At 39.6% G+C, this 24,881-nt stretch overlaps 2 protein-coding genes across 2 annotated transcripts in view; both read right to left on the bottom strand.

The window, feature by feature from the left end:
- LOC124293695 (glutamate receptor ionotropic, NMDA 2B) overlaps window positions 1–24,881 on the bottom strand; it is a 1,867,270-nt gene that overhangs the window by 1,071,042 nt on the left and 771,347 nt on the right. The window lies entirely within an intron of this gene.
- Window positions 7,485–24,881, bottom strand: part of LOC124293698 — a 30,423-nt gene continuing 13,026 nt past the window's right edge. The window contains exon 3 of the mRNA XM_046735721.1: window positions 7,485–8,285. Within this exon, the coding sequence (XP_046591677.1) occupies window positions 8,149–8,285 (137 nt within the window). The 3' untranslated portion in view covers window positions 7,485–8,148. The remainder of the gene's footprint in view (window positions 8,286–24,881) is intronic.

The following is a 24,881-nucleotide window of genomic DNA, read 5'->3' as shown; positions in this document are numbered from 1 at the left end:
TCTACAATCGCTGCAAACTTCTGAGTAGGCCGCTTCAATTTTGCGACTCTTGGAGCGTCGTCGCCCATGTTTTGGTATTCTCGGTACTCAATGTACATTTCATCCAGTGATGAATCATCCATAGGAGCTTTTAAGATTTCTTCACGGCAGTAATCACATGGATTTTTTTAAATATTGCGATGAGCGATATAGCCTGCGAAAAAAGTAATCGCATTTTTCTCGAACGACACACTGGCATTGCCAGAACCTCGTTTCTCGTTTCTTCGTTGTAATATTCAATCACGTCCGATGCCTTCTCAACGTCAACATCTGGACTATCTTCATCATGCTCGGTAGGATCGCCCGGAAGATCACCCATTCTCTCGAATGCTTCTGTGACATCATTCGACAAATTTAGAAGTGCTACTGCATCAGGACATCGCACGTTTCCTTTATCAGACGTACCGATATATCCTGTCGAAAGGACATGCCTTAAGGTCAAGCGTACCATTCGTGCCATAGGATTTGGATTGAAACCACCACGTTGTCGAAGTTTTGAAAAAAGGTGTTCAACCGAGTCCTGGTTGCAAAGTGCTGTTGCTAATTCAAACCCACAATATTTTTTTTTGACTGAGCGATAGGTGCTTAGAAGAGACGTAACAGTTAGTGGAATAACTTTCAAACGAGGGATTTTTTCCATCGTTAGCAAAGCCCCAGTACGATTATCAATTGAGAAGGCTTTATTTTTGCTTGCCACGGTCCACCTAGAAGACCAATGTACAAAATCAACGAAAGATTTTTCAATGTTGGGGTTTCTATCAGAAAGGGACCGTTTCGCGGGATTCCGGAATATCAGTTGGTACGCATTACAGGCATCGATGATGCTGTTCATTTGCTCAGCAAAGGCCGCATTTTCCTTCCACGTTGTACTTTTGAGACCGTTCGGGTCACGGCCTGCGGTAAGTATTGCCGCAGAGAATGTGTGGCTTAAAATTTGAAATGCCCGTCTTACATTCATCGCTTCAAAACGATTCGGAAATAAGTGTGTTTCCGTAATATGCATCAGCAACCTTGATGTCGTATTGCTGCAGACGTATTTCCACGTGTTTATAAAATCGTCATAAGCGAAAATAACTTTTCCGTCACAATATTAAACACGGTGCGTTCTTAGCGTGCTTATCAAGCGCTTTATCAATTGCGGAAAGTCAAATGATGCGAAGTATTCTCGCCCCGCGCCACGAAAATATGGAGTGGTCTCGGTTACTCCTAGCAGGGACAAAAAAAAGCGATTGATCGATGGCCCTTGATCGCATGTTACCAAGACAACTTTAGCTCCAACATCCTCGAGTTTGATTAAGCATTGCCGTAGAAGTTCAGATATTTCAACTGCTTTTAGCCCATCTCCGATAAAAAAATAGGCAATAGTCTGAAGCCATGGAGTTTGTGCATTTATGCTATCCAGACAAAAAACAAAGACGTATCGAGCTCGCTGTTTGCTTCTCCCGAGAGGTCCAAGGTCAACAAGTCCATCGATGTAATCAAACTTGACAGAATATTCTTAAAAATTCTTGATGGTCATTTCATTCCATTTCAGGCAACAGATCCTTTCCTCAGGTCGCAGTTGAGCCATTTTCGTTTTCAATTTGATGAAAATATTAGAACAAAATCCGGGAATATTTTTCACATCCGAAATCCATAAGCGCACAGTATTGATCGATGGAAAAGTACAACCCGGTTTTCGCAATCTCTTATATGCTGCCGTTGAGTAAAAAAACAATTGTTTCGCTAAATCCTTCTCGTCATCTGCGAATCGAGCATTTTTACGAAGCTACTGGAGCTTGACCATCGCTCTCGCTGATGGCTCTGTATAATTGTTTTCATCGAGAAACTGTGCCACCGTTTTCTTCATACCTTTCTGCTGTAGACTGTTTTTACACATCAGTGCCCGTCTGAGTTTCACGCGAAGCTGCTTAATTTGTCTGCGATGAGCAGTAAATTCTGCTTGCAAGGCGGGATTTTATCGCCGCAACTGTCTATTTTTTTCAGCAGCTCTGAATCGGCTGCTGGATATTGCTGCTGAAGATTTATCGAATTTTTCGGTAGTTCCCAAACGTTCGGTTCCGATTCGATAGCAGTCCATGCCATTGTTTCATCATCAGAATCCGCAAACGATAATTGATGCTTCATCCCGTAAGTACGAACCTTTCCGGAACTTTTTTCACCGAAGAGAAGATCGTTCGGACTTTTGGACGCTTCCGGTTGAGAGTAATCCGCCACGCTCTCGTGCGAGGTATCTTCTTTATCGTGATCGTGTATATGTAGTTCCGGAATGAAAATAAAACATTGAATTATAAAATGTATTTCCACAGTTCTTTCACCTTGTTCACACATGTAACATATCCGTTATCATGAAAATGTTAATGATAATGATAATGATAATAATAATAATAATGATATTTAATTTTCATAAATGATAAATTCACATTTTATTTTTACGAAACTAATTTTTTTCTGGAAATTTTCTTTTTATTACTGTGTTACGTCCGGCGTATCGCCACACATCTTCCGCATTTCGTCACTCTCCCATAATCATTATAGTAACCTTATCATCTCCATTCTGGCGCGCGCCACTCGCTTCATCCTGACTCTGCTAATTCTATTCCTCACCATTTTGCGCACCTCACGTCGGCTACTCTTTACCTCAGATTCATTCCTATTCCAACGTTCAACACGATCAATTCTATTAGAACACTCAACAACCTTACGTATAACATTTCTTACCGATATTATGAACTACACACTCCGTTTTAACTATCCGCAAATTCTTCAAACAAATATATAGTTGATATCTTCAAACTCTTCTGGTCCTCCCCGGACGTAATAGTGAAGTCGAACCCGTTTTTTCCTTAACGCTCGGTAATAAACGACGTCCACGGACGTAACATTGGTGGCTAGCGGTGGTCATCGCTTTCCGGAATCTATGTCGCCGTAATCAAACCGTACAAGACATATTACCAAATACACTTCAAGTGGCAGATAATAGGCCAACAAGCATTCAAAATATTTGAAAACGACATCAAAACGAATGCCATTAGCAACAGCACCAGCACGAAATTTCCCGGAGTAACTACGCGAATACCAAACTAGTGGACAAAAATCAAAGAACGTTATCACGTCATCATCGCAGCTTGATGCATACTCAATATACTGTCGCTCGACAACCACGATAACATACGAATCAATCGATCTACGAGACCCGTTCGGGCACCCATCTTCCCCAAATTCGCTCACAATGTCCACCTCTGATTCACCGACGATTCAACACAGGATACATGAGACATCACTACGCATTAACCCCAGGACAGCTCACCAGTAATCTACAAGCGTCAAAACCAGTGGACTAGCGTTTCTTCGTGATCTCATTTTGCATCTACCTGTAAGTTTGTTATGAACTATCTTGCTAAGTTAACTTACACCTCCCATTACCGCAAAAACACGAACACTACAGTACAATGCCTGACCCAAAAAATGATAACATGTCATACGTATTAGCCAAAAGCGCTATGCAATGGGTTCAGCTCTTCAACGGGCATAACATTCCAGTAGACGACTTCGTCTTCACAGTACAATACGCGAACTCATTCGTAAGACGGAACGAAAAACGAAGATTTGCGAAAATGATCTTGTTCAGAATGACTGGAGATGCACAAACAGGCAAAGAGTTCACTACGGTAGATGATATTATTAAACGTCTCGAACGAGGTTTCCAGACTCCCAACAATATTAGCGATATGTATTTTATACTTACGGGAGGCAGCATAAAGCAAGGCTTATACGAGAATTTTATAGTTTCTGGCGGGAGAGTAGATCGGTTAACAACGAAATTGTTAGCCGCGATTGTAGCCAAATATCCCAGCCACAGAGTTGATGGTTGGTTGGACCACATTAACGAACAAAGCCTACTGACCGTCATCAGAGGTCTTCACGATGAGCTAGAATTAACAGTAGTCAGTCATAGACCAACCACACTCAGAGGCGCGATAGAAATTGCTTGCGGTGAAGAGCGTGAATTGACGAGGCGACGACTACCAAGTGTTGGTCAGCCCTGTTTAGCCAATCTTCCTCCTCTATAGCCATCAACAGCCTTTTCTCTTCCAACTGCATCTCCACCTACGACATCATCTCCAACCTCAGGATTACCACCACCCACCCCCTCCCTGCCATCGCCGTTTCTGCCGGCCACTGTAATCCAACGACATCACTCACCCTTGTCCCCCGCGCCGGCTACATACGCACAAGCAACGTCCGAAAAACGAACCAAGCACCAGTCCGACATAGTCTGCAAATTTTGTAGCCGTTCAAGTCACTCGGCCGCGGAATGCCGCCACATCCCCAAATAATTCTGCACAAAATGTGAACGACCCGGTCATGCTCACAGAGATTGCCGATTTACTGATACTCATGAACAAGACCAGAGTCAAGAGCATTATTGTAATTACTACAGACGGTTCGGACATGTAATTGACGAATAAAGAGCTCGCGCCTACAACAATAACAATCGTAATTCACACCGTGATGATCAGAGAATGACCGAACAGTCCTTTAACACAAACAACGCCCGTGCGTTCTCCCGGCGGCACCAACAACCAGCGTTCAGTGCACCAAATCACGTCGTCATCACAAGATCAATAGACGATGAACCACCAGTAATTCAAAATAACGCCCCTATACTGCACGAGAATCATTCGTAGTTGAAAAATAATGGAATCTGGAAAAAAATAACGTCGCTAGACCAAAAGTACCACGTACAACAAAAGAACGACTATCCCTTACCGGTATTATTAAACAGACAATCGACACAATTTTTAAGTCCCAAACTCACGCCAATGAAAACAGTCACACGTTTCATATGATCTCAGATAACTTCCCTATTCAGCATGATGGACCCTTCAAGGCGGTCACACCTTTAAGGTGCTTTCAAAGAAGCGCTGTTCATCTCGAAAACGTGGAGAGCCAAAACTCTTACACCGCTAAAGCGATCGTTACGGAACTTGGGAAACTTTATTTTAGAAAAAAGTGGAGCGACTTTTTATTTTTTCAAAATTTTGAAAAACAAATTACAGATCGGTTACCACTCACAGCAATTGAGATAATTTTCACAGTTGCACTAAATGGATCGAACTATCTGGTATGATGCCACTCGACGCTGATAAATCACATACTTTGAGCCCAGTCCCATAAGATTTGATTGTAAAACGACGAAATGGCAGCCGATCTGGTTTTTGATTACGAAGAACACGGAAACCTCATTTTTACGACATTTCCTACCGATATTACCCGCATGCCAGTAATGCATGCATGTACCCAATAAGAACACGTTCGCCAATTAAACGTTGAAAAATAGACGCAACCATATGTGAAGTATGTTTCAGACTGCGCCGTTGAATAAACCAAGTAATGTCCACGTGATATACGAAAATGTCAACGTTTTGCTGGTACATCTCATACAAGTAGAAAATAGTCGTGTAATGTATGGGTGTTCTGAATAGAGCTTAAGCGACTACAATATTCGTTCAATAAATCTTTTACCTGTTCCATTATCAAACGTAGACCAAATGCGTGAATATGTGGTCTTACTGATGACGTACTTATACGTTCCGATCCATCTCGAGTGAGCTGGTTTATAAACTTATTCGCAAGTGCATATCTATTCGTTTATAATACCTCAAACTTCGCCGTTGAATAAACTGAGGAATTTCCACGTGATATACTAAAATTTCAACGTTTTGCTGGTACGTCTCATACACGTAGAAAATAGTCGTGCAATATATGGGTATTCTCAATAGAGTTTAAGCGAATATAATATTCGTTTAATAAATCTTTCATCTGTTCAATTATCAATCGTAGACCAAATGCGTTAATATGTGATCTTACCGATGACGGACTTATACGTTCCGATCCAACTCGAGTGGATTGGTTTATCTATTCGTTTAGAATACCTCAAACTTCGCTGGTGAACAGAGCAAAAAATTTTCGTGCGAAATATGAAAATTTCGAGCTTTTTTTTATGTACAACAGTCGTAATATTCGTTCGTTTCTACAATACAGGGTGTCCCCATTTAAAGTACGCACTACGTTTTCAGCCGAACTAACGTTTCAATTGGAAAATGTGTCCTACAAAAGTTGTTCGGTTCAGAGGGGGACACATGAAGATTTTTTTTTTTTGGTCCAGCATCATAATTGGTGATGCTGTGGAGGATGCACCAGTTTTTTTAAATGGAATCATGCATTTTTCTCCCAACTTAAATATTCTTCATTCAAAAATTTACAATTTTCTCAGAACATGTTTTATTTCTAAATAAATAGTTCGTGAGATAGAACAAAAAAACAAATATTTTATTACTCCAAACTTTCTCTGTGATATGTGTGATATGTGGGAGCGTCATTGGGTGACTACAGATGTTCAAAAATACCACCACCAAGAGCAATACATGCTCTCACTTGCTTTTCGAAGCTCTGCACCGTTTTCAAAAGGATTGCCTTTGGAATGGCTCTACACGCTTTAGTAATTCTATTCATCATGTCAACCCTAGTCGTTGGAGGCTCCAGGTAAACAACATCTTTAAGGAACCCCAACAGGAAAAAAATCAGGCTATGTTAGATCTGGCGATCTTGGTGGCTACTCAACTGGACCTCCTCGACCGATCCAATTACCACCGTAGGTAGCCTGCAGATAATTCCTCACAATTCGGTGATAATGAGGAGGTGCTCCATCTTGTTGGAACCACATTCGTGCTCGTGTATCCAAGTCAACTGTATTGTTCTTGTATGTATTGCTCTTGATGGTGGTATTTTTGAACATCTGTAGTCACCCCACTGATGCTCCGACATATCACACATATCACAGAGAAAGTTTGGAGTAACAAAATATTTGTTTTTTTGTTCTATCTCACGAACTATTCATTTAGAAACAAAACATGTTCTGATAAAATTGTGAATTTTTGAATGAAGAATATTTTAGTTGAAAAAAAATACATGATTCTATTTAAGAAAACTGGTGCATCCTCCGCAGCATTACCAATTATGATGCTGGACCAAAAAAAAAAAAATCTTCATGTGTCCCCCTCTGAACCGAACAACTTTTGTAGGACACATTTTTCAATTGAAACGTTAGTTCAGCTGAAAACGTAATGCGTACTTTGAATTGGGACACCCTGTATATGCGATTACACATGAATGGCATTACATATCCAAATATCAAACGTATAACAGATCCCTTGAAATATTGTCCAAACAATAACTTGTTCATACGTTTAGATCCAACACAAGTAGGTAGCTGAGTCCCGCTGCACGTACACGTGAATATTTGGCCACAAATAATATGGTGATACCTTCAATTTTTCACAACTAAAAAGAAAAAGACTGCGTATGATAAAAAAATTGATATATTTTTGGTTTATTGCTCTCTCATTATACAGAACATTTACACATAATCACATAACTGACATAACATGAATGTTTTCAGTGTGAACAGCTGACAGTAAAACATATTTGAAAATAACAAAAAAAAAAAACTAGATAATCTGTCGAATCTATGATCAGAAGCCACATAAAAAAGTACATACTATATATTCTTTGAATGAAATTAAACTCTTTATAATTCCTCAATCAATAAAAAAAAGCTAATTTTTGGAACGCAAGTAGGTGTGTGGGTACACACTATTAATGAGATAGACAGAATCGGACCCGAAACTTTGCAGTAAGAAAAAAGAAAAGAAGATAAATAGATAAGATAAGAAACTAGGGGCCTAGACCAGAAAAACGCGAACGTCGATGAAATATGGACTATCCTGAATATACTGAGAAGGTTGAGATTACAAAAATATCTTATTATTCGCGTTTGGTGAGCTTTCTTACGGGACTTGCAGCGATATAAAGAATTTTCACCTTGTCCTGTTTTGCCAATCATCACTACAATATGATGCTCGTTTATACGTACGACATTAACATCACAACCGTTGAAATGAAAGCTCACAAGAAAAAAATAAAAATAAAAATGTTTCCATCAATATGATATAGCGTGATTAAAATTATTAAAATATTGAAATTGTTTTGCGAAATCATTTCGAAAGCGAATCTTATCCAACCGCACATCCTCAAACTTTTTACTTATTGCGACATGGTTTTTCTGGAAGCAATCGCATACACGTGTCGGCTTGCAGCTAGTTTTAGCCAGTCTTTGACAGCTGAAGTGATATCGGGATCCGATGATTCTGGCTTCCCTCTGAAAGCCACCTTTGCAGCCTCTGAAAAATATTGAAGGAAACCCGAATCAGAATTTAACGTATCAGAAAACAAAGTAGTACTTGAAATCAAGATAATTTATAACAGACTATAATTTGAAAAATTGGTATATCTAAAATATTTAAAAACTTGTTAGTCATAATTTCATATCAAATCACACCAAATGAAGGTTATTTATTTGGATGATAATGAAAATGATGAAGATATCGTAATATGCATATAGGGTGCATTAATCTTGAGAGTCCAATACAGAAGTCGTGAAAGTTTCAGAAATGTCTTTTTTATCACGTAATGATACAGAGTTTCGAGTTTTGAGAGGCAACAGAATTCCCAGACTTTTCCCTGACCTTTTTGTGACTCATACCGACATTATGCACGACAAAAAATTAGAAAATTATTTGACTTTTTTTTTTCAATTCGTTCATACGATAAATATGCCATTGCCAGAACTAACGAAGCGAAATAGATTATTAATTTCCCTGACGCGTTCACAAATTACCTAACTTTTCCTTGACAGTAGTATAGATAGGCCGGTTCTGGACCACAGAATGATCCAGAACCCGCCGATCTTGATTCCTACCTTACTGACAGTCGGTATGTCACAACCGCGAGGGTAAACGTTACCCGCGATATTGGTGCCGACTGTTAACATGATTGGCGCGACCCGTATTTTCGCTCGATTTGATCGACAGACAGTTCGACAGTTCAATTCTTTGCTAGTCAGATGGGCAGCCAGTTTGATTATTGCTTAATCAGATGAGCAGCCATTTTTGATTTTTCCCCCGTCAAACGCTGCCCACTACCTGTTTTTTCGTTGACCGATTTTTTTCCCCATCACATGCCCCGCGTTGTTTAGGGTTGCGGTGTGCAGGTTTTTGATTTTTGCTTAGTCAGATGAGCAGCCATTTTGGTTATTGCTTAGTCGGATGAGCGGTCATTTTAATTTTTTACCGATAGACAGTTTGATAATTGAATTTTCTGCTTAGTCAGATGAGCAGCCACTTTGATTTTTTCTTCGTCGGATGAGCGGACATTTCAAATTTTTTTATTGTTAGATGGCAGACAGTTTACCCACCGAATTGTGAATATCCAAGTTCTGCGCGATATTTTTATGCAGCGAGAAACGACTGTTGGTGTTACCGGGTGTTGCCACAGGTTTGTCGCATTATCGATCAATCGATATTCCTCCGATCGATGATGCGTGATGTCTCTTATGCTCGCTGCAAGATGCTTACTTTTTATTTATCATGTGGATGGGTAAACGTTTCAAAAAAATAACGGTTGGATGCTTTGAATAGATGTTTTTTATTTATCAACAATTACAGTCTGTTTTCAGCTTATACATACAAATGGAAATAGCTCATCGTATTCTAAATTTAACAAGTAAAATTACACATATTGTTTTTAATATCCATATTATTCGAACATATTATTATACCAAAATTGACTTATACTAATTTCTTAACTGTACCGCTAATCGGGTTGTACTCGACAATACGGTCGTGCAAGATCATACAATAGGCTGCGGTGTTTCCGGGAAATTCCACGCTCGCTTCAAATTCCAATCGAATATCCACCGGTCCGGTTTTCAACGATTCATTCTCTTTCGAGCAATAGATAACGATGAGGAGAGCTTGGTTTATGAATAGTGGACAAAGCTTTTACTGGGCAGTAGGCACAAGTTGTGATGTTGAACAACAACATGGATTTCATCGTTGTTCTGGAAGGTGGAGAATGCAAACGGCTGATGAGCATGAATCTCAGAGTGCGCAATTGATTCGTCGAATACCACAGGTTTCTTTAGTCTTATTATTTCTTCCATGTTAATACACACAGGATGCAGCGAACACGAATTCTTATTTTCCAAAATTTCCACGTAATCGAAGACCTAGGCTTCGGAGAAACCGAACGTTCAGAAGTGTCAGTGGGGCTTCGGCTTCGTCGGAAGTGCTGGACGACTGGTGATATTTAGCCATAACGTCCCGCTTTTATAACTCTTTCCGAACTTTTTTTGTCTCAAACACGATTCCCATTATTCGAGAGATTTCACATGTAAGCGCACAGTTATCGTTTCTCCGCGAAAATTGATCAACTCGTCGGCTATTCTCAGCTAAATATTATGTATTGACTGTACGGTGGTCGGTAGGTAAATGACGTTTGCGGGCACTTCAACAATCTTATATCCTGATGGAACGATGGGGAAAAATTCGTGAATCGTATGAGCTTTACGGTCGTTTATGTACGCCCCTGTAGTTATGTTGCACTCAACGCGTATGGTATTAACTTTCAGTATGGCCACCGGCAATTCCGAGTTATAAGTAATGTCTCTTGCCAGCTCAACCGGCTTGAATCCCAATGAGCGCCCAATGAAATCCTTGGGTTTGAAATCTATCACTTGATTGCACGTAACTTCACTGTTCAGCTCGTTGTTGTTGGGTTGCAGACTAGGGGTGATGTCGTTGGGTATCTCCTTACGCAGAAAATTTTCGATATCTTCAATTTCGTAGCTCCCGGTGGGTATAGTTATAACTTCTCGGCTCCTTTCCGCCCGCTCCAGATATAATTTATTACAACCCTCTTGAATATTGGGTATTGAATTGAATGTCGTGAACTCAACGAGTCCAAGAATATAGTTTTTCTTGAATGATGGTTCGATTGGAGGAAAATATTGCGCCTCCAATACGGATGAGTTGACCGATAGTGTCAACGTCAATGATCCCGACATGACTAATGCTCGCTCATGTGACACTTGTCTTTTTATAACCGCTGGGTGAGAAATTTGAGACACAAGTGACCACAAATAACGGTATTGTACTCCTGGTATCTTCTACGATTATATTCAACGCTACCAACACCGAGATACCTCATCAAATCCTGAGATGGTTATAAATCACCAAAACTATCGAAATACACAACTTCAGCACCATTTTTCATATACGCAACCCAATGTGTTCCAGGCCCGTTTTTATCATCGAGATTAATGATTGCAGTTTCTCGCTTCTTCGGTCCAGATTCTAGCAGATCATTTCGCATGAAAACACCACGAAAAGGTGGAATCTTCATTTCCTTAGCATATTTGTGTGAATCAATGTCAGTGAGAGCTCGGTGTGGTAGCTTTATTAGTTTGTTGCCGGACATAAGTACAGGCCCATTCCGCTGCGGTAGGGTCGCTGGTATAATCCCTTACCTAACGCAATCGCCTTCATTGTTGTATTGTGCCGTTTGGTTTCGTTCAACCGATGTTTGTTGACACCAGCTCCGTTAATGGCTTTAGCTATACCCGCAGTACTACCCGCTAGAGCCCCAGTAGCGCTTCGACCGGCCAGAATTGGAATGAGAAATGGCAGAATACCGCCAATTTTATCAGGCACAGGTATAACACGATGCATACGAACATTCTTCCCAGTCCCCCGCGCGGCCGCACGAGCTCCCGCCAACGACGACTCGACGGCTTTATAACCCGGCCGCATTGATGCCTTTGCGACGTTGATGATAGATTTAAGATTTATTGCCCTCTTCCGCTGTTTAGTCTTTACACCCATTGTGAATTTCTCTTTCTGCGCGCCCGCTCCAAGTTTCTTTTTCTGCGCACTAGCTCCAAGTTTCTTCTTCTTCCGCGCAACCGCTTCAAGTTTCCTTGCTAATCCCATTCCGAGTTTGGATTTAGCCTTCATAGTGTCGGTGACTCCCCAGGCTACTGCCTTTCCACCTACACTAGCGTCCTTGGTCAAGACACGATTCCACGCCTTCCCAGCGAGTACATTGTCGGCCAGATTTCTCGCTGCGATATCACGGTTTTTTGCATTTGAAATGTCGTGGTCTTTACACGCAGCGTCCAAAGGGTCAATACCAGGATCACCACGAGCCAACCTCTTGGTTAATTTCGTTCCGGGTCCGCACTACTAATACCCCGGCACGTGCAATTCAACCGGGAGATGATTGATGATTTTATTTAACCAACCACCACCGCGTTTCTGCCATGTGCACATCCTGATAGTCGGACAACAGCCAACGAGACTTCTATAAAAGAAAGAATTTATATACCGACATCTCAGTTCTAGCTGTCATCCTACAGAAGCATCATGAGACTTAGAGATCAGACGGATAAACTGCCTGTCGCGAATTTCGACAAAATAGTTCGGCCTGGAAACAAGAAGAAAGAAAAACGACATGGCAAATTGTTGCCAAATACCGTGAGTGCAATTTTTTGCGGGTCATCCAATTGTGGTAATACTAACGCTTCTTTCTCACTTATCACCCACGGCAATGGATTGCGATTCGAAAATGTCTACGTCTATTCGAAATCTCTCATCCAGTCAAAGTATCAATTTTTGGAAAAGTTACTAGAACCCGTGCGGGGTGTGGGTTATTTCCCGTTTCGTGAGAACGATGAGGTTGTAAAACCGAAAGATGATCACCCCGATTCTTTTATGATTTTCGATGATGTAGCCTGTGAAAAGCAAGATAATATCAGAGCGTACTTCAGCATGGGCAGGCATCGCGGTATCGATAGCTTTTACCTAAGTCAAACGGATGCGCGCATTACAAAACACCTAGTGCGTGACAATGCAAACTTATTAGTGCTATTTCGCCAGGATGAAATGAATCTGAAACATATCTACTACGATCACGTGAACACCGACATGACTTATCAGCAATATAAGAACTTGTGTTCGGCATGTTGAAATGATGGTGAATACACTTTTGTGCTTGATGACAAGGATAGCGAAATCAACGGAGCGAGATATAGGAAAGAATTCGACTGCTTTATAAGCATAAACTAACATAAACTTGCACAGTTATATCGTGACCATCAAGTCGTTAACATGGAGAGCTCCAAGATTCGTAAACATAGCGATACGTTGAGTGAAATATCTAAAGTTGGCGATGTTATACGTCGGAAGCACAAAATAATCTAGCTAGACAAAGACATGACCAAGCAGGTTATGGATGAGATGTTCAAACCACTAGTGACGCCGGTGCAAGAATTGGTAGATACCTCAAAGCTGAAACAGCAGCAGCATATTAAACAAGAAATTAAAACGGAACTACCGGATGTTACAATGAAAAGAGAAAAAGAAAAAGATGACGAGAGTACCGGGGATGACGATGAGGAGGATGAGGATACGGACGAGGGGAATTTCATGAATGCAAATGATAAAACACTGAAGTTTGGTGAAATTTCCACTACAAGTACGCCGGTGATGAAAACAACGGATTCCGTGGCGCGATATTTGAATATGTTCAGCACAACCAAATGAGGGATTTGGATACCACATACGGTATTCGAAAGTTGACAAATGGTATGATGATTGGTGATACGCCAATCAATTTCATTGATAATCTGATCAATGTGAGAGATAAAAGTTATGAAAGAACACCACGATTAGTTGAATTATTGTTTAAAAAATCACCCGATGCATCGATCGTAATTGACGCGGACAAAAATGATTACATAAAAATTGCAACAATGACAAATGCGCATCGAAAACATTACCAAGCCGATGGAAGCCCTCGAGGCGATTTAAAAAACACAAAGTATAGAAATTTCATTGAACAACACGGTAGCTCTCCGAAAAAATTAGGTAAAGGCTTACCCGACTATAAGATCGCGCAAAAGGAAGGGCAAGATGTGATTACGTTTACTGGGATGATCCGAATGAAATTTTAGATCGTCTCCGGCTGCTTATGGCGTCACAGGCTGCAGGTAATACCAATTTTACCAACGGAATAGTGGCCATTATTGAAGAGTTGCGGGAAGCCGGAATCGTTTATTAGCAGCAGAACAGCATAAAATCGTCATTCGTTCAGTGACAGTATAACGATGAGCATAGACATATTGTATATTTGCATAGACATAACGTAGCTGATCAGCAGTACCCCAACGATGCTGTTTTCTTAAAAGTTCTCAATACTGCTTTACGATCAATGAGTGTTGATATTGTGGGTACTTTTCAATCAAATTTTCAGAGTTTCATACATAATCACAACGAGGAGTTGGAACAACTACGTATGAATAGCAAAATCATAGATAACGCGCTGGGTCGCATCAAACATATTGGGATTCAAGCAACACCGTCGCTGCAACAAACCAGCAGTTAATTGGTATCGATTGAGGATCAAAAGCGGCTTGACGACAGTTCGAAAAATTGGAAGGTGAAGAGTTGGGAACAATGAAGGCGGTAATAGCTGCTGAACTTAACAGACCCGCTCGACGCAATTATCTGCGCCGATTCGTAGATGTACGTGGACTGGATGAGACCTGGCAAACTGATCTCGTCGATATGACCGCATACAGTTCGCACAACAAGGGATACTAATACCTGCTCACAATCGTCGACATATTCTCTAAGTATGCGTGGGTGGTAGCGATAAAGTCCAAAAGTGGGAAAGATGTGACTGCTGCTATGAAATCGGTACTAATGCCGAACCGCATACCCAAACATCGACACCTCGATCAGGGCAAAGAATTTTACAACAGTGAATTCAAGGCTCTCATGAAGCAACACAATATCATAGTCTAAGAGCCAGTGGAAAGCTACCTGTATGTATTTGACCAGACCTGGGGTTTTATAGAGTGAGGCCCCTGTACCTACCATATATGAGATGGAGGTTCACTAAGCCACAACTGGTGGACGCGGCGCGCGCTCAGGCAAGACAGGTATCGATTTTTGGCGAATTTGAAATGCATTTGACCACGTCTGCCGTTTTGATATTTGAAAATATATTATTATTATTATCTAAAAATAACAATGGCAGACCATTATCGCGCGTTTAGCACAGTGGCAGGCAGTTTTGAAAGTGCTGGAAAAAAATTAAATTTTGAAATCAATTGACCACATCTGCCATTGATATATTTTATTTGTTTGGGTCTTAAAAACTTATATTCATCACGGCAGACGGTTTCATTGCGTACACACTTCAGCAGACAATAAAATCTTAGCTACTATCCGGTCATATGTATATATACATATATGTATTAAGTTCCCTATTTCACATCAATATGATTTACTTTATCATTGCATCCATATAAATTTAAAATTTAATTTTGTAAACTATGTACTAAAACTGATGAGTTTGATGATAAGAAAGTAAATATACTTCGAAAGAATCTCAAATATTAGGGTATATTGCAGATAATAAATAATCATTCAAATATTTATTTAATTTTCTTCTTTTTATTTATTTAAGACAAGATTTGAAAAAATGAATAAAAAAATATGAACCGTGCATGCTTTACAAAATATATATTTTTTCCGACTAATTTCAATCTTCATTTATCGTCATCGGAGTCATGTCTGTCGTGGTGTGACTCGTCTTCATCATCCATAAAATCGGAATCTGTAAAAATAAAACATCAATTATAAAATAAAAATAATCGGAAAAGTGATCTGAACATATTCGATAAAAAATTGATTATTATGAACTTACTAGGGACTTCGGTGATTAAGTCACTCACAGAAGTTGGGAGTTGATCACCTTCGAACCATTTGAATACAAATTTGTCGTCCTACTCAATCCAATCATACTCTAATGGGTCCAATGTGGTAGGTTGCTTCTTATAAGCATTTCTTCAAACATTTGAAATATAATGAGCTCTTAGAAGTTGCTGGTAAAGCTCACTCTTACACGGTGGTATTGAGCTTGCATCAAAATTCAGTATTTTTTTTAGTGAAATTTTCAGTCACGTCGGAAGCTTTATAATCGTTGACGGAAAGTTGGTAGCTTCCATCATCAACGTCATTAGATTTTTAGCAGTATAGAGCTGGCAGATAAACTTCTGAATACTATTAAATTCCTCTGTTAACTGGTCGTCTGTCAAATTTTCTTCACCGAGAGTAGCAAATGCTTGTTGAAATTCAATATTTTTTTTAGCAAGGTAAAAGGTCTTTTCTTCCCTTTATTAAAGAAAGCTGGATTGAAATCACATCCTGTGAACGCATGGAAGCCGATTAAGCTTTTAGCTAACAATTCACCAAGCTCCTTATAAATTTTTGTAACGTCAATATACCTTTCGTTATTTCCTGTTCTATTGAGCATCCAAATATTAGAATCAGAATTTTGTAATTGTGTCATATTACCAATCATTATAATTAAAATATCAGTATTAGAAGCTCTAATAACAATGTTCGACTGCTCTGCGATATTGCAAGCATGATAAATTATCTTGGTATCAGCTTCTTCATGTGAAGTACAACATAAATTTTCAGCAACACTTGATTGGATCTTGTCATCAACAACTTGATACGATTGACAATTTCGGAAATTTAAAAATATCTGTCGGTTGCCCAAAAATGATTTCATTTCCTCACTAGACCAATGTTTGGTAAAAAAATCAACCAAAGCTTCCTTAAATTTAGTATTCTTCAATGCTTTTGCAAAATCTGATGGTCGCTTCTGTTCAGACCCCGAAATTATGTAGTCAATCAACGATGCTTCATGCCGTAGACATCTTTCACTATCCTTTATTAATGGAAAAAAATATTGGTCAAAAATTACGTCAATTCTTCGAGTGGAATATTTTAACACCATTTGCAGAAATTTCTTTGAAATACAAAATACCTCCGAATGTTTGGGGAACTTCTTTCATAGAATGAAGAACGAAAAATCCATCAATTAACAATATATCTGTATTACGTGGTGGATCTTGATCAATCTTTGTTTCAAGGCATTTTACAAGTAAAGGTTTGTCAGTTTTACAGAAACCACCATCTAGATGCCAGGACATATTGGATACGCTAAAATTTTGAGAACATCAATTTGATGGTCCATCGAAATTCCCAACAAACGTCCGAATAAATCGCGCTGTAACTTGATCTCTTGCTGCTTACCTCCTATTTTCACAGATTTTTTCTTTACCAGTAGACTTGAAAAGTTGTGTATCGGTGTCCTTTTGATGGCTTTTTCAAATCATTTCGAATCAGATGCACATTCCGATATAAAAGTTGTCCGTAGCTCTTCCCCATCTTTTTGGATATTTAAGAGAAAATCTTCTACTTGAGATGATGCATCTTTCCCGGAACCTATGTTGAACAACTGATCAGGCGATAAATCTAAGCTGAAGGGATTCACATACCGATCAAACGAGTCGATAAACTTTTCAAGTTGTTGACAACTTTTCTTAATATTATGTGGCTGTAAGTCTGCTGAAATATCTTGCTTCTTGGTAATTCCTAACTCATCCAACACGTGTGTAATTATACTTGAGGGGATGTCGTGGCTTCTCGCCCACCGTTGACGAGCTGAAATCGAGTGAGTCAGATTTGCGATACCAGTAAGTGTTCTCGCAGCATCTGCATTAATGGTCTGCTCTAGTGATGCCGTCGAGCGAGACGAGACGAGAATTTCGGATTTCTCGTCTCGAAAAAATTTCGAGAAATATTTCTCGTCTCGAATTTCGAGAAATATTTCTCGTCCCGAATTTCGAGAAAAATTTCTCGTCTCGAAAAAATTTCTCGTCTCGAATTTCGAGACTTTCGAAATTCTTGATAATCTCGGCGCCCTTGGGCTTGGGTATGGACTGGGCTGGAATAATTTAAATACAAATAAAACGCTTTCAAATGCACTTTTATTGTTCGGACGGGTTAAGATTTTTTTGAATCGCTGATTTGAGACTGCACGTCAGCCATCCGTTTAAACACAGCAGACTTCTCGCTGATTCATTGGACATATTATTTCGGTGTTTCCTTAGGATCAAACCGGCCTTCGAAAACAAACGTTCAGCCGGGACGCTTGTCGCCGGGATGCTTAAGAAATCTCGCGCCATTTTTGCCAAATTCGGAAATGAATTCGAATTGTTTCGCCACCACTCCAAAATATTTTCGTTCCGACTCGCCCGTTTGAGTTTGCAATAGCGCTCGAATTCTCGCTGTGTTTCACTACAGTCTTCGTGAAAAATCTGCGTGGAGGCCTCATAAAGTTCATATAAATCGAAGGATCCCTGGCTTCCTTGATCCGATAAACTTTTACCCTGAGATGCTATCATCTCGACGGTGGAATTTGCCCAATATTGTTCGCGAAAAATTTTTTGAAACTTAGCCATTGATGCCTTCTCTGTGTCACGACCCCAAGATGTGAGTTGAAACCTTCCAACTTTGTGCCGAGGATCGAGGATGAGAACAACTCCATACATCCAATTCGTTTTCTTGTAGTGTTTGAGCATCTTATCTCTTCTAGCTTGGAAAGCTTCGATAAATTCCTCGTCGACGCAACTTCGCGATGGCTTCGCATCAAGTTGGTGAGTTACCGTCTCGATTTTGTCAAGAAGCATATTGAACCCCACAATTACCAACGGCAACGTAATGTACGTTTGACCACCGAGAACCGTCGACAGATGATCGAATGGTTTTAAATACGCGCACACAGCCTCGATGATTTCCCATTCTTCAGGATTGATTATCATCTCGCGAAGTTCTTCATAGTTGTGCATCAGTGCGTTAAGAGCCGACTTGACACTCAGTGTTGTTCGCAACATTACGTAAGTCGAATCCCATCGAGTTGACACGTCCATCGTTATCGCTATTTTTTTTTCGTTGGCGGCGTCACAATATGCGTGCAATTTACTCATCCACTGCTCGGACCTTTTCAGTTTTGCAAGAAGTTTTCTCAATTCATTAATGACATTCGTTTCTTTCGATTGTTCCCATACAGATAATACGGTCTCTTCGTCAGAGCTGCCAATATCGGTAGACAACTCGAAATCTGGGTGTTCCGGATTCAGAGCGTTCAATGTATCTTGTACTTCCAAATTCAAAATGTGAGCGAAAAAACGGAAGTGTGAATCACTCGCGTCGAATTCGATGCCTTCCCGACATAAGAGATCGGAGAGTTCGGCTATGAACGATGTATTTGCAGCCGCATTGTCGAGAGTGATGCCTTGAATTTTTGATTTAATCTTGAACTCCTCTAACACATCGAGCACGAGATTAGCCATATCCTTGCCTGTGTGAGCTCCATTCGATGGAATAAAATCCAGCGGTAGAGATTGCAATTTCCAGTCATTATCGATGTAATGCATCGTTATGCCGTAATACGATCGATTAGCAATCGATGTCCATCCATCGACTGTCAAAGAAAATTTTGAATCAACTTTCTTCACTGCTTTAAAAACAGCTCCTCTCATGATCACGAAGTGATTGATGACTTTTTCTTGTAAACTCGTCCATTTCGGATATGCAAGGTTTCCATTAAGGAAAGTGAAAAAGTCTTGAGTGGTATCGTCATCGAAAAACGAAAACGGTAAATACTTAATTGCCATCCATTCGACAATTCTTTGCTCGAATGTCCTTGTATCTTTTTGCCGAGTAGCAGATGGTGTGCTGGGATCGACAAAGTTTTTCACTGATGAATCGCCATCATGTGCATTTCGCAAATGTCTTTGAAGCCCAAAAGTATTCGAATCCTTCATTTTAATTCGACGATCAATTCCGGACTTGAGACACAGTAAGCACTTTCCATATTTTTCTTTATCGACCGAGCACACTTCAAAAAATGCAGAGTATTTTTGCTGTGTTTTGGACGTTGTCTGTACAATACAATTATCTTTATTCGATGAAGTAGACGGAAAATTTTGAGTCACTATGATTTCCAGCTGCCCGACGTCGCCAGAATTTTTTTCAAGTTCACCGGTCGTCAAATCATCTTCTTCACTTTCATTGGATCTGATTGAAGCGTGTTGGCGTTTGTTTTTCTTTTTGCCGTGGCTAGAAATCTCTACTATGTTGGAACGCTTCATTTTCCACGAGAGTCCACCACTTTATAGTCAGATCTATAATGATAATCGTTAATTTTAAAAACCTGTTAGCAATAATTTAAAAAAACACACACACACACACACACACACCCGGACATATTTTTAGACATGATTTTTCGATGTTTTAGGACATTTTAAACATATTGGCGTTGGCAACTGGAAAAAACTATTTTCACCGTCACATAGCTTCCCCTATGAGGAAGCAAAAAGTGTTAAAATAAAATCCGAGTATCCAAAAAAATACTATACAGTAACAAAAATGGGTATTCATAATGATTTATGAAAAAAAAAATCATTTTCAAAAATCGAAAAAATAGTAATTATGGAAATCCCACGATCAGACGGTCCAGCAACCGTTTCAAAATGGACTTAAAAGATCGAAGAAAACAACAATAAACAATTTAACAGCGATAATTTAATACATGATGACAAAGAGGGAACACTGGGTGAGCGAGCCTCGCGGCCGAGCGAACCACGCGGACGTTCGAATCGGGTTTCCCCGGCGAGACCCGATTGATCAAACGAAACAAAGTTCTCGCTCGCCAGCATCGCAAAACACACAAAAACCGGGGCAATTTCGATATGGAAAGAGACACAGGGCTGTTAATCGACGACAGGGCTCAACAAAAACACTAAGAAAGGGGTTGAAACTATGATCTAATGGCTCGATAACTTATCGGCTCCAAAACAAGGGGGTTCTCAATTCTCAAAAAAAAGAGCTCAATGACTTCGAAGGGATTTTTGGGGAAACGACTCGCGGCTCAACACTCGTCACGTCGAATTGACCGACGAAAAACTCTTTCTCGAATGATTAATTCGAGAAGAGACAGAAAACGGGGATTTCTTGATCAGTGGGACGAAAAGGGAATAATTGGCTTGGTAATGGCGTCGCACGCCCGGTGAAAAACGAAGGACTCACTTGATCGCTTTTTCAGTGTTCAACAACACGAAAAGAAGGTGCCGACGAGGTCCAGAAACATCCAAGAGTCGTTCTTCACGGAGCCGGTTCGACGTAAAAACTTTGATTGCGAAAATCGTCAGAAATATCCTCGAAAACGATGAAAATTTGAGGGACGCCGTGCGTGCCTCGCGAGTCCGCCGGGGAAGCGAAGCGCTACGGGGTCCTTACGAGCTCCTTGTCGCTAGCTCGCGGCTTCGCGGAGCCTCGCGAAGTCCTGCAACCTGATTAATTGAGAGCGCTCGCGGGCCTCACGAGGCAAGGCCTCGCCTAGTTACTATTTATTTTTCTCATTCGGTGCCCCAAAAATCAAACGTAGACTGAGAGATTCCAGGAATCTCGAAATTGACAAGAAATCTCGAGAAATCTCAAGAAATTCAAGAAATCTCAAGAAATCCGAGAAATCTCGAAAAATCCGAGAAATCTCGAGAAATTCGAGAAATCTCGAGATGTCGAGAATCTCGATCGAGAATCTCGTCAGTCGAGAAAAATTTCTCGTCTCGTCTCAAGAGTTCGAGACGAGAGTTTTTCGAGACGAAACAAGAAATTTCTCGATCTCGTCTCGTCTCGCCGAGAAATGTCTCGTCTCGACGGCATCACTAGTCTGCTCTAATGTAAGATCAATAGGCTGCCTCTAAACGGCTTATTGGTACGCTTGATTCCGAAAAATCCTTTTCGGAAGTCTTGCTCTAATCCAGGATGAGTAGTGGCAACTTTCATTAAATTGCAATGATATCAGACAGTCCATTTTGCATAATTCTGATGGTTAAATACAAAAAATAAATTTGTTATTTTTGGTAAAATGTCAAGATACAATTGAAAGTCACCAACACGAATGCTCCTACTCAGTTTCAAATAGTAATAAACAAGCTTGATGTGAATCACATAAAATTGAGATGTTTTACCATGTTCACCATTTAATGTTTGTTGCTCGTAAATAGCGTAATCATTACAGAGTTCCTTCAAGCTTTCATCGTGAATAAAAAAGGAAGGTGTCTGACAACTCTGTAATCGTTCAATTTCTTCAGCGATCTCTTCAGAAATTTGAATATTTTTGTGTGTGTTACGTCCAGCATACCACTTCTCTCTATTTTTCCTACTCGCTCACTCTCCCACAGTTCTTACATTAATCTCATGGTCTCTGTCCTGTCCTCTTATCTCTACGTAGTCTCACGCTATTCACTATCGCGCTTACTCATCAAATTCCATTCCATACTTCTAGCATTGTCACACCTTTTCTGCACCCGTACGTTTCACGTCTCGAGGGACACTCCTATTCTAACTCTCGACAACTCCACATCTAGACTTCTTATATATCTTTCGTACCACACAATTTATTCCTACCGGTATCTCAAGTTCTACGCAATAAACATATAATCGATATATTAAACATACTCAAGTTTATTCAATCCTCATCCTGATTTCCGGTTGACCTGAAACGTAAGAGCGAAGCCGACCAGGTTACTCCTTCCGCTCAGGAGTAAACTCTACTCACGGACGTTACATGTGTTAGAAAAGATCTCAAATGCATTATTTGTAGACCTAAAGCCATCATTGAATGTAATCGTTTACAGCGATTGAAATGTTTGCCCTCAATGAAACTTGAAATGGATCCACTAGCAAGCATTTCGCTTTCAATCATGATGGTTGATAAACCACAATTATTAACAAATTTTCCGATCGCCTTGAAGTATGACATCATTATGTGAAAGGCATCCAAGTGTATGAATAGTTTTTGGAAGGTGTTACCTTCTGTAGCATGAATTTGCAGTGCAATCTTCGCAATAGCTAAGTCGTAAGTTACTTGCATGTACTCTTGATTTAGTTCTTCCAAGGCTGTCATGCATTGCTGCATAGTTGCCAAAACTACTGCATTGCTTGTTGGTGAATGATTAATCGGAGTCAAATACGAAATCAATTGTCGTGGAGTATCATCTGTCATAATTTTACTGTTAAAACCAGTCCACATAGGGGTATTTAATGATCCTACAGCATGACTTAGCATCCAAATATTGTCAATCCGATCGTAAACACTCTTATGCACGATTATATTAACCTCTTCCTCACTTTCAGGTTGAATATTACATGTTTTTATGAGTTTTTCAGCACACTGTGGTAACTCAAAATCAATCTCCTCAAAAGATCGTCTTCTATGTTTATCATGTTGATAACCTTCAGTTTCTTGATCTTCTTCTTCTTCTTCTAGATCGTCGTCTTCGAGGTTGGGATGAATATTTTGATACATTATTCCAACTGTATCATGGAGAGTGTCTTTTCCAGTCTTGGTGTCAACAAATCGGTCATAATTGTCAAATGCCATACCTGCTACAAGATTTTCATTTGTATTAATTACCTCTGGGCATATTCCGGCACGTGAGACTGATGAAAACGTTGCTTCTGTTTCTAGCTCCTCGACAGCGCTGTAACTTATACAATGACCACAACGATTTATTACATCGATAACCTTACGACTGCTTGTAATACTTTTTAATGTCATGCCTAAGCAGATGTGTTTAGAGGTCTTAATGTTACCATTGTGAGTCATATATATGATGTCCTGTGACAGAGATTTTACGTGATGTTGGAAACTGTCGCAATTCTGCCGTTTACGCTTGTAACCGCCAAGAATTGATGAAAAAAATTCGGAAATCTGGGGTGGTGTTGAACATTCACCTTTTATTAGCCGCTGACTAGTTAAATAATCAGGTAATTTTTTTCTTTTTACACCTAAAATTTCCGCTCGTAAAATGGCAGCAGCTTCCTGCAAAATATCTTGATCTTTCAAATGAGCAAATAATGAATCATCAATAGTTGAAATGCCTTTTGGGACAACAACTTTTTTTTGCTCGATATCAAAATTTGAATTTTATCATTGAATTTCTTGTGAATCTTTTCTTCTAAATAGTGTGTGATACATATGGATGATGCGTCAGAGCCGTCACTTAAATCTTTAAACATTTGAAGATATTCCTTATGTAAATAACTCAAAAAAGAACAGCGTCCTCGATTTATGACATTATCTTCAATTAAATTACATATTTCTTTATAAACAGATTCATGTATTTCTCGGGAGATGTGCCATGAAGTACGGACAAGACTTTTGACGAGTGATCCTTTTTGATTTCTAAAAATTTGACGGCAAAGATCATGATAATATACTTCACGAGAGACAACACTTTGTATTTCAGTCAAAGTTTCACTGTAAATTTCAGTACCTGGCTTAAAGTTTCATAAAATACTTTTTTTCAAATTGATCCTTCTCTGAAGTTCGTAATGGCTCATTCTTAGACCGATTTTGTTTCATTTTTTTATTACAAAAAAAAAAAAACACAAATTTACGCTTGGTGGAGCTACAGTATCAGCAGTCTGAGCAGTTGATGATTCTGCTGAATCTTCAGGTGGTCTTTCCTCCAACGGCTGTTCTGCTTCAGCGTCAATTTCTTTTTCTACTTCTGTCTCAGGAAGATTCACATCTTTTGCAAGGGAATCATGTGCAATTGTATCATCAATTATGGAGGTATCAGCTGATGTAGATGGTTGTTCAACTAATATGATATGCTGAATCATAAATTTCGTCCGGTAAAATAAGATCTTTATATTTTAATTTATGAATTTTTCTTAACCTCAAAATCTTTTGACATTTTGACATAGTTTCTTCTGACAATATCAGTAATTTATCAGTTTTTACCTTGTCACAAAAAAACACACTTCAGTTCTTTTTTTTTACTCGACATAATGTCAGATATATTTGATAAATAATAGACAAAACGGAAGAAAGCAACACTATGTATTTCATTTAATTCACGAAACATGAGGCATCTGTATGAACGTTCACAAATATACTGAAAACATCTGGCAAAACCGGTTAGGGTGGGGATATAACTGAAG

Source organism: Neodiprion lecontei, chromosome 3 (assembly GCF_021901455.1).
Source record: "Neodiprion lecontei isolate iyNeoLeco1 chromosome 3, iyNeoLeco1.1, whole genome shotgun sequence".
NCBI classification, from domain to species: Eukaryota; Metazoa; Arthropoda; class Insecta; order Hymenoptera; family Diprionidae; genus Neodiprion; species Neodiprion lecontei.
Note: the sequence above shows the minus strand (reverse complement) of the source record. Positions and strands in the feature narration are given on the sequence as shown.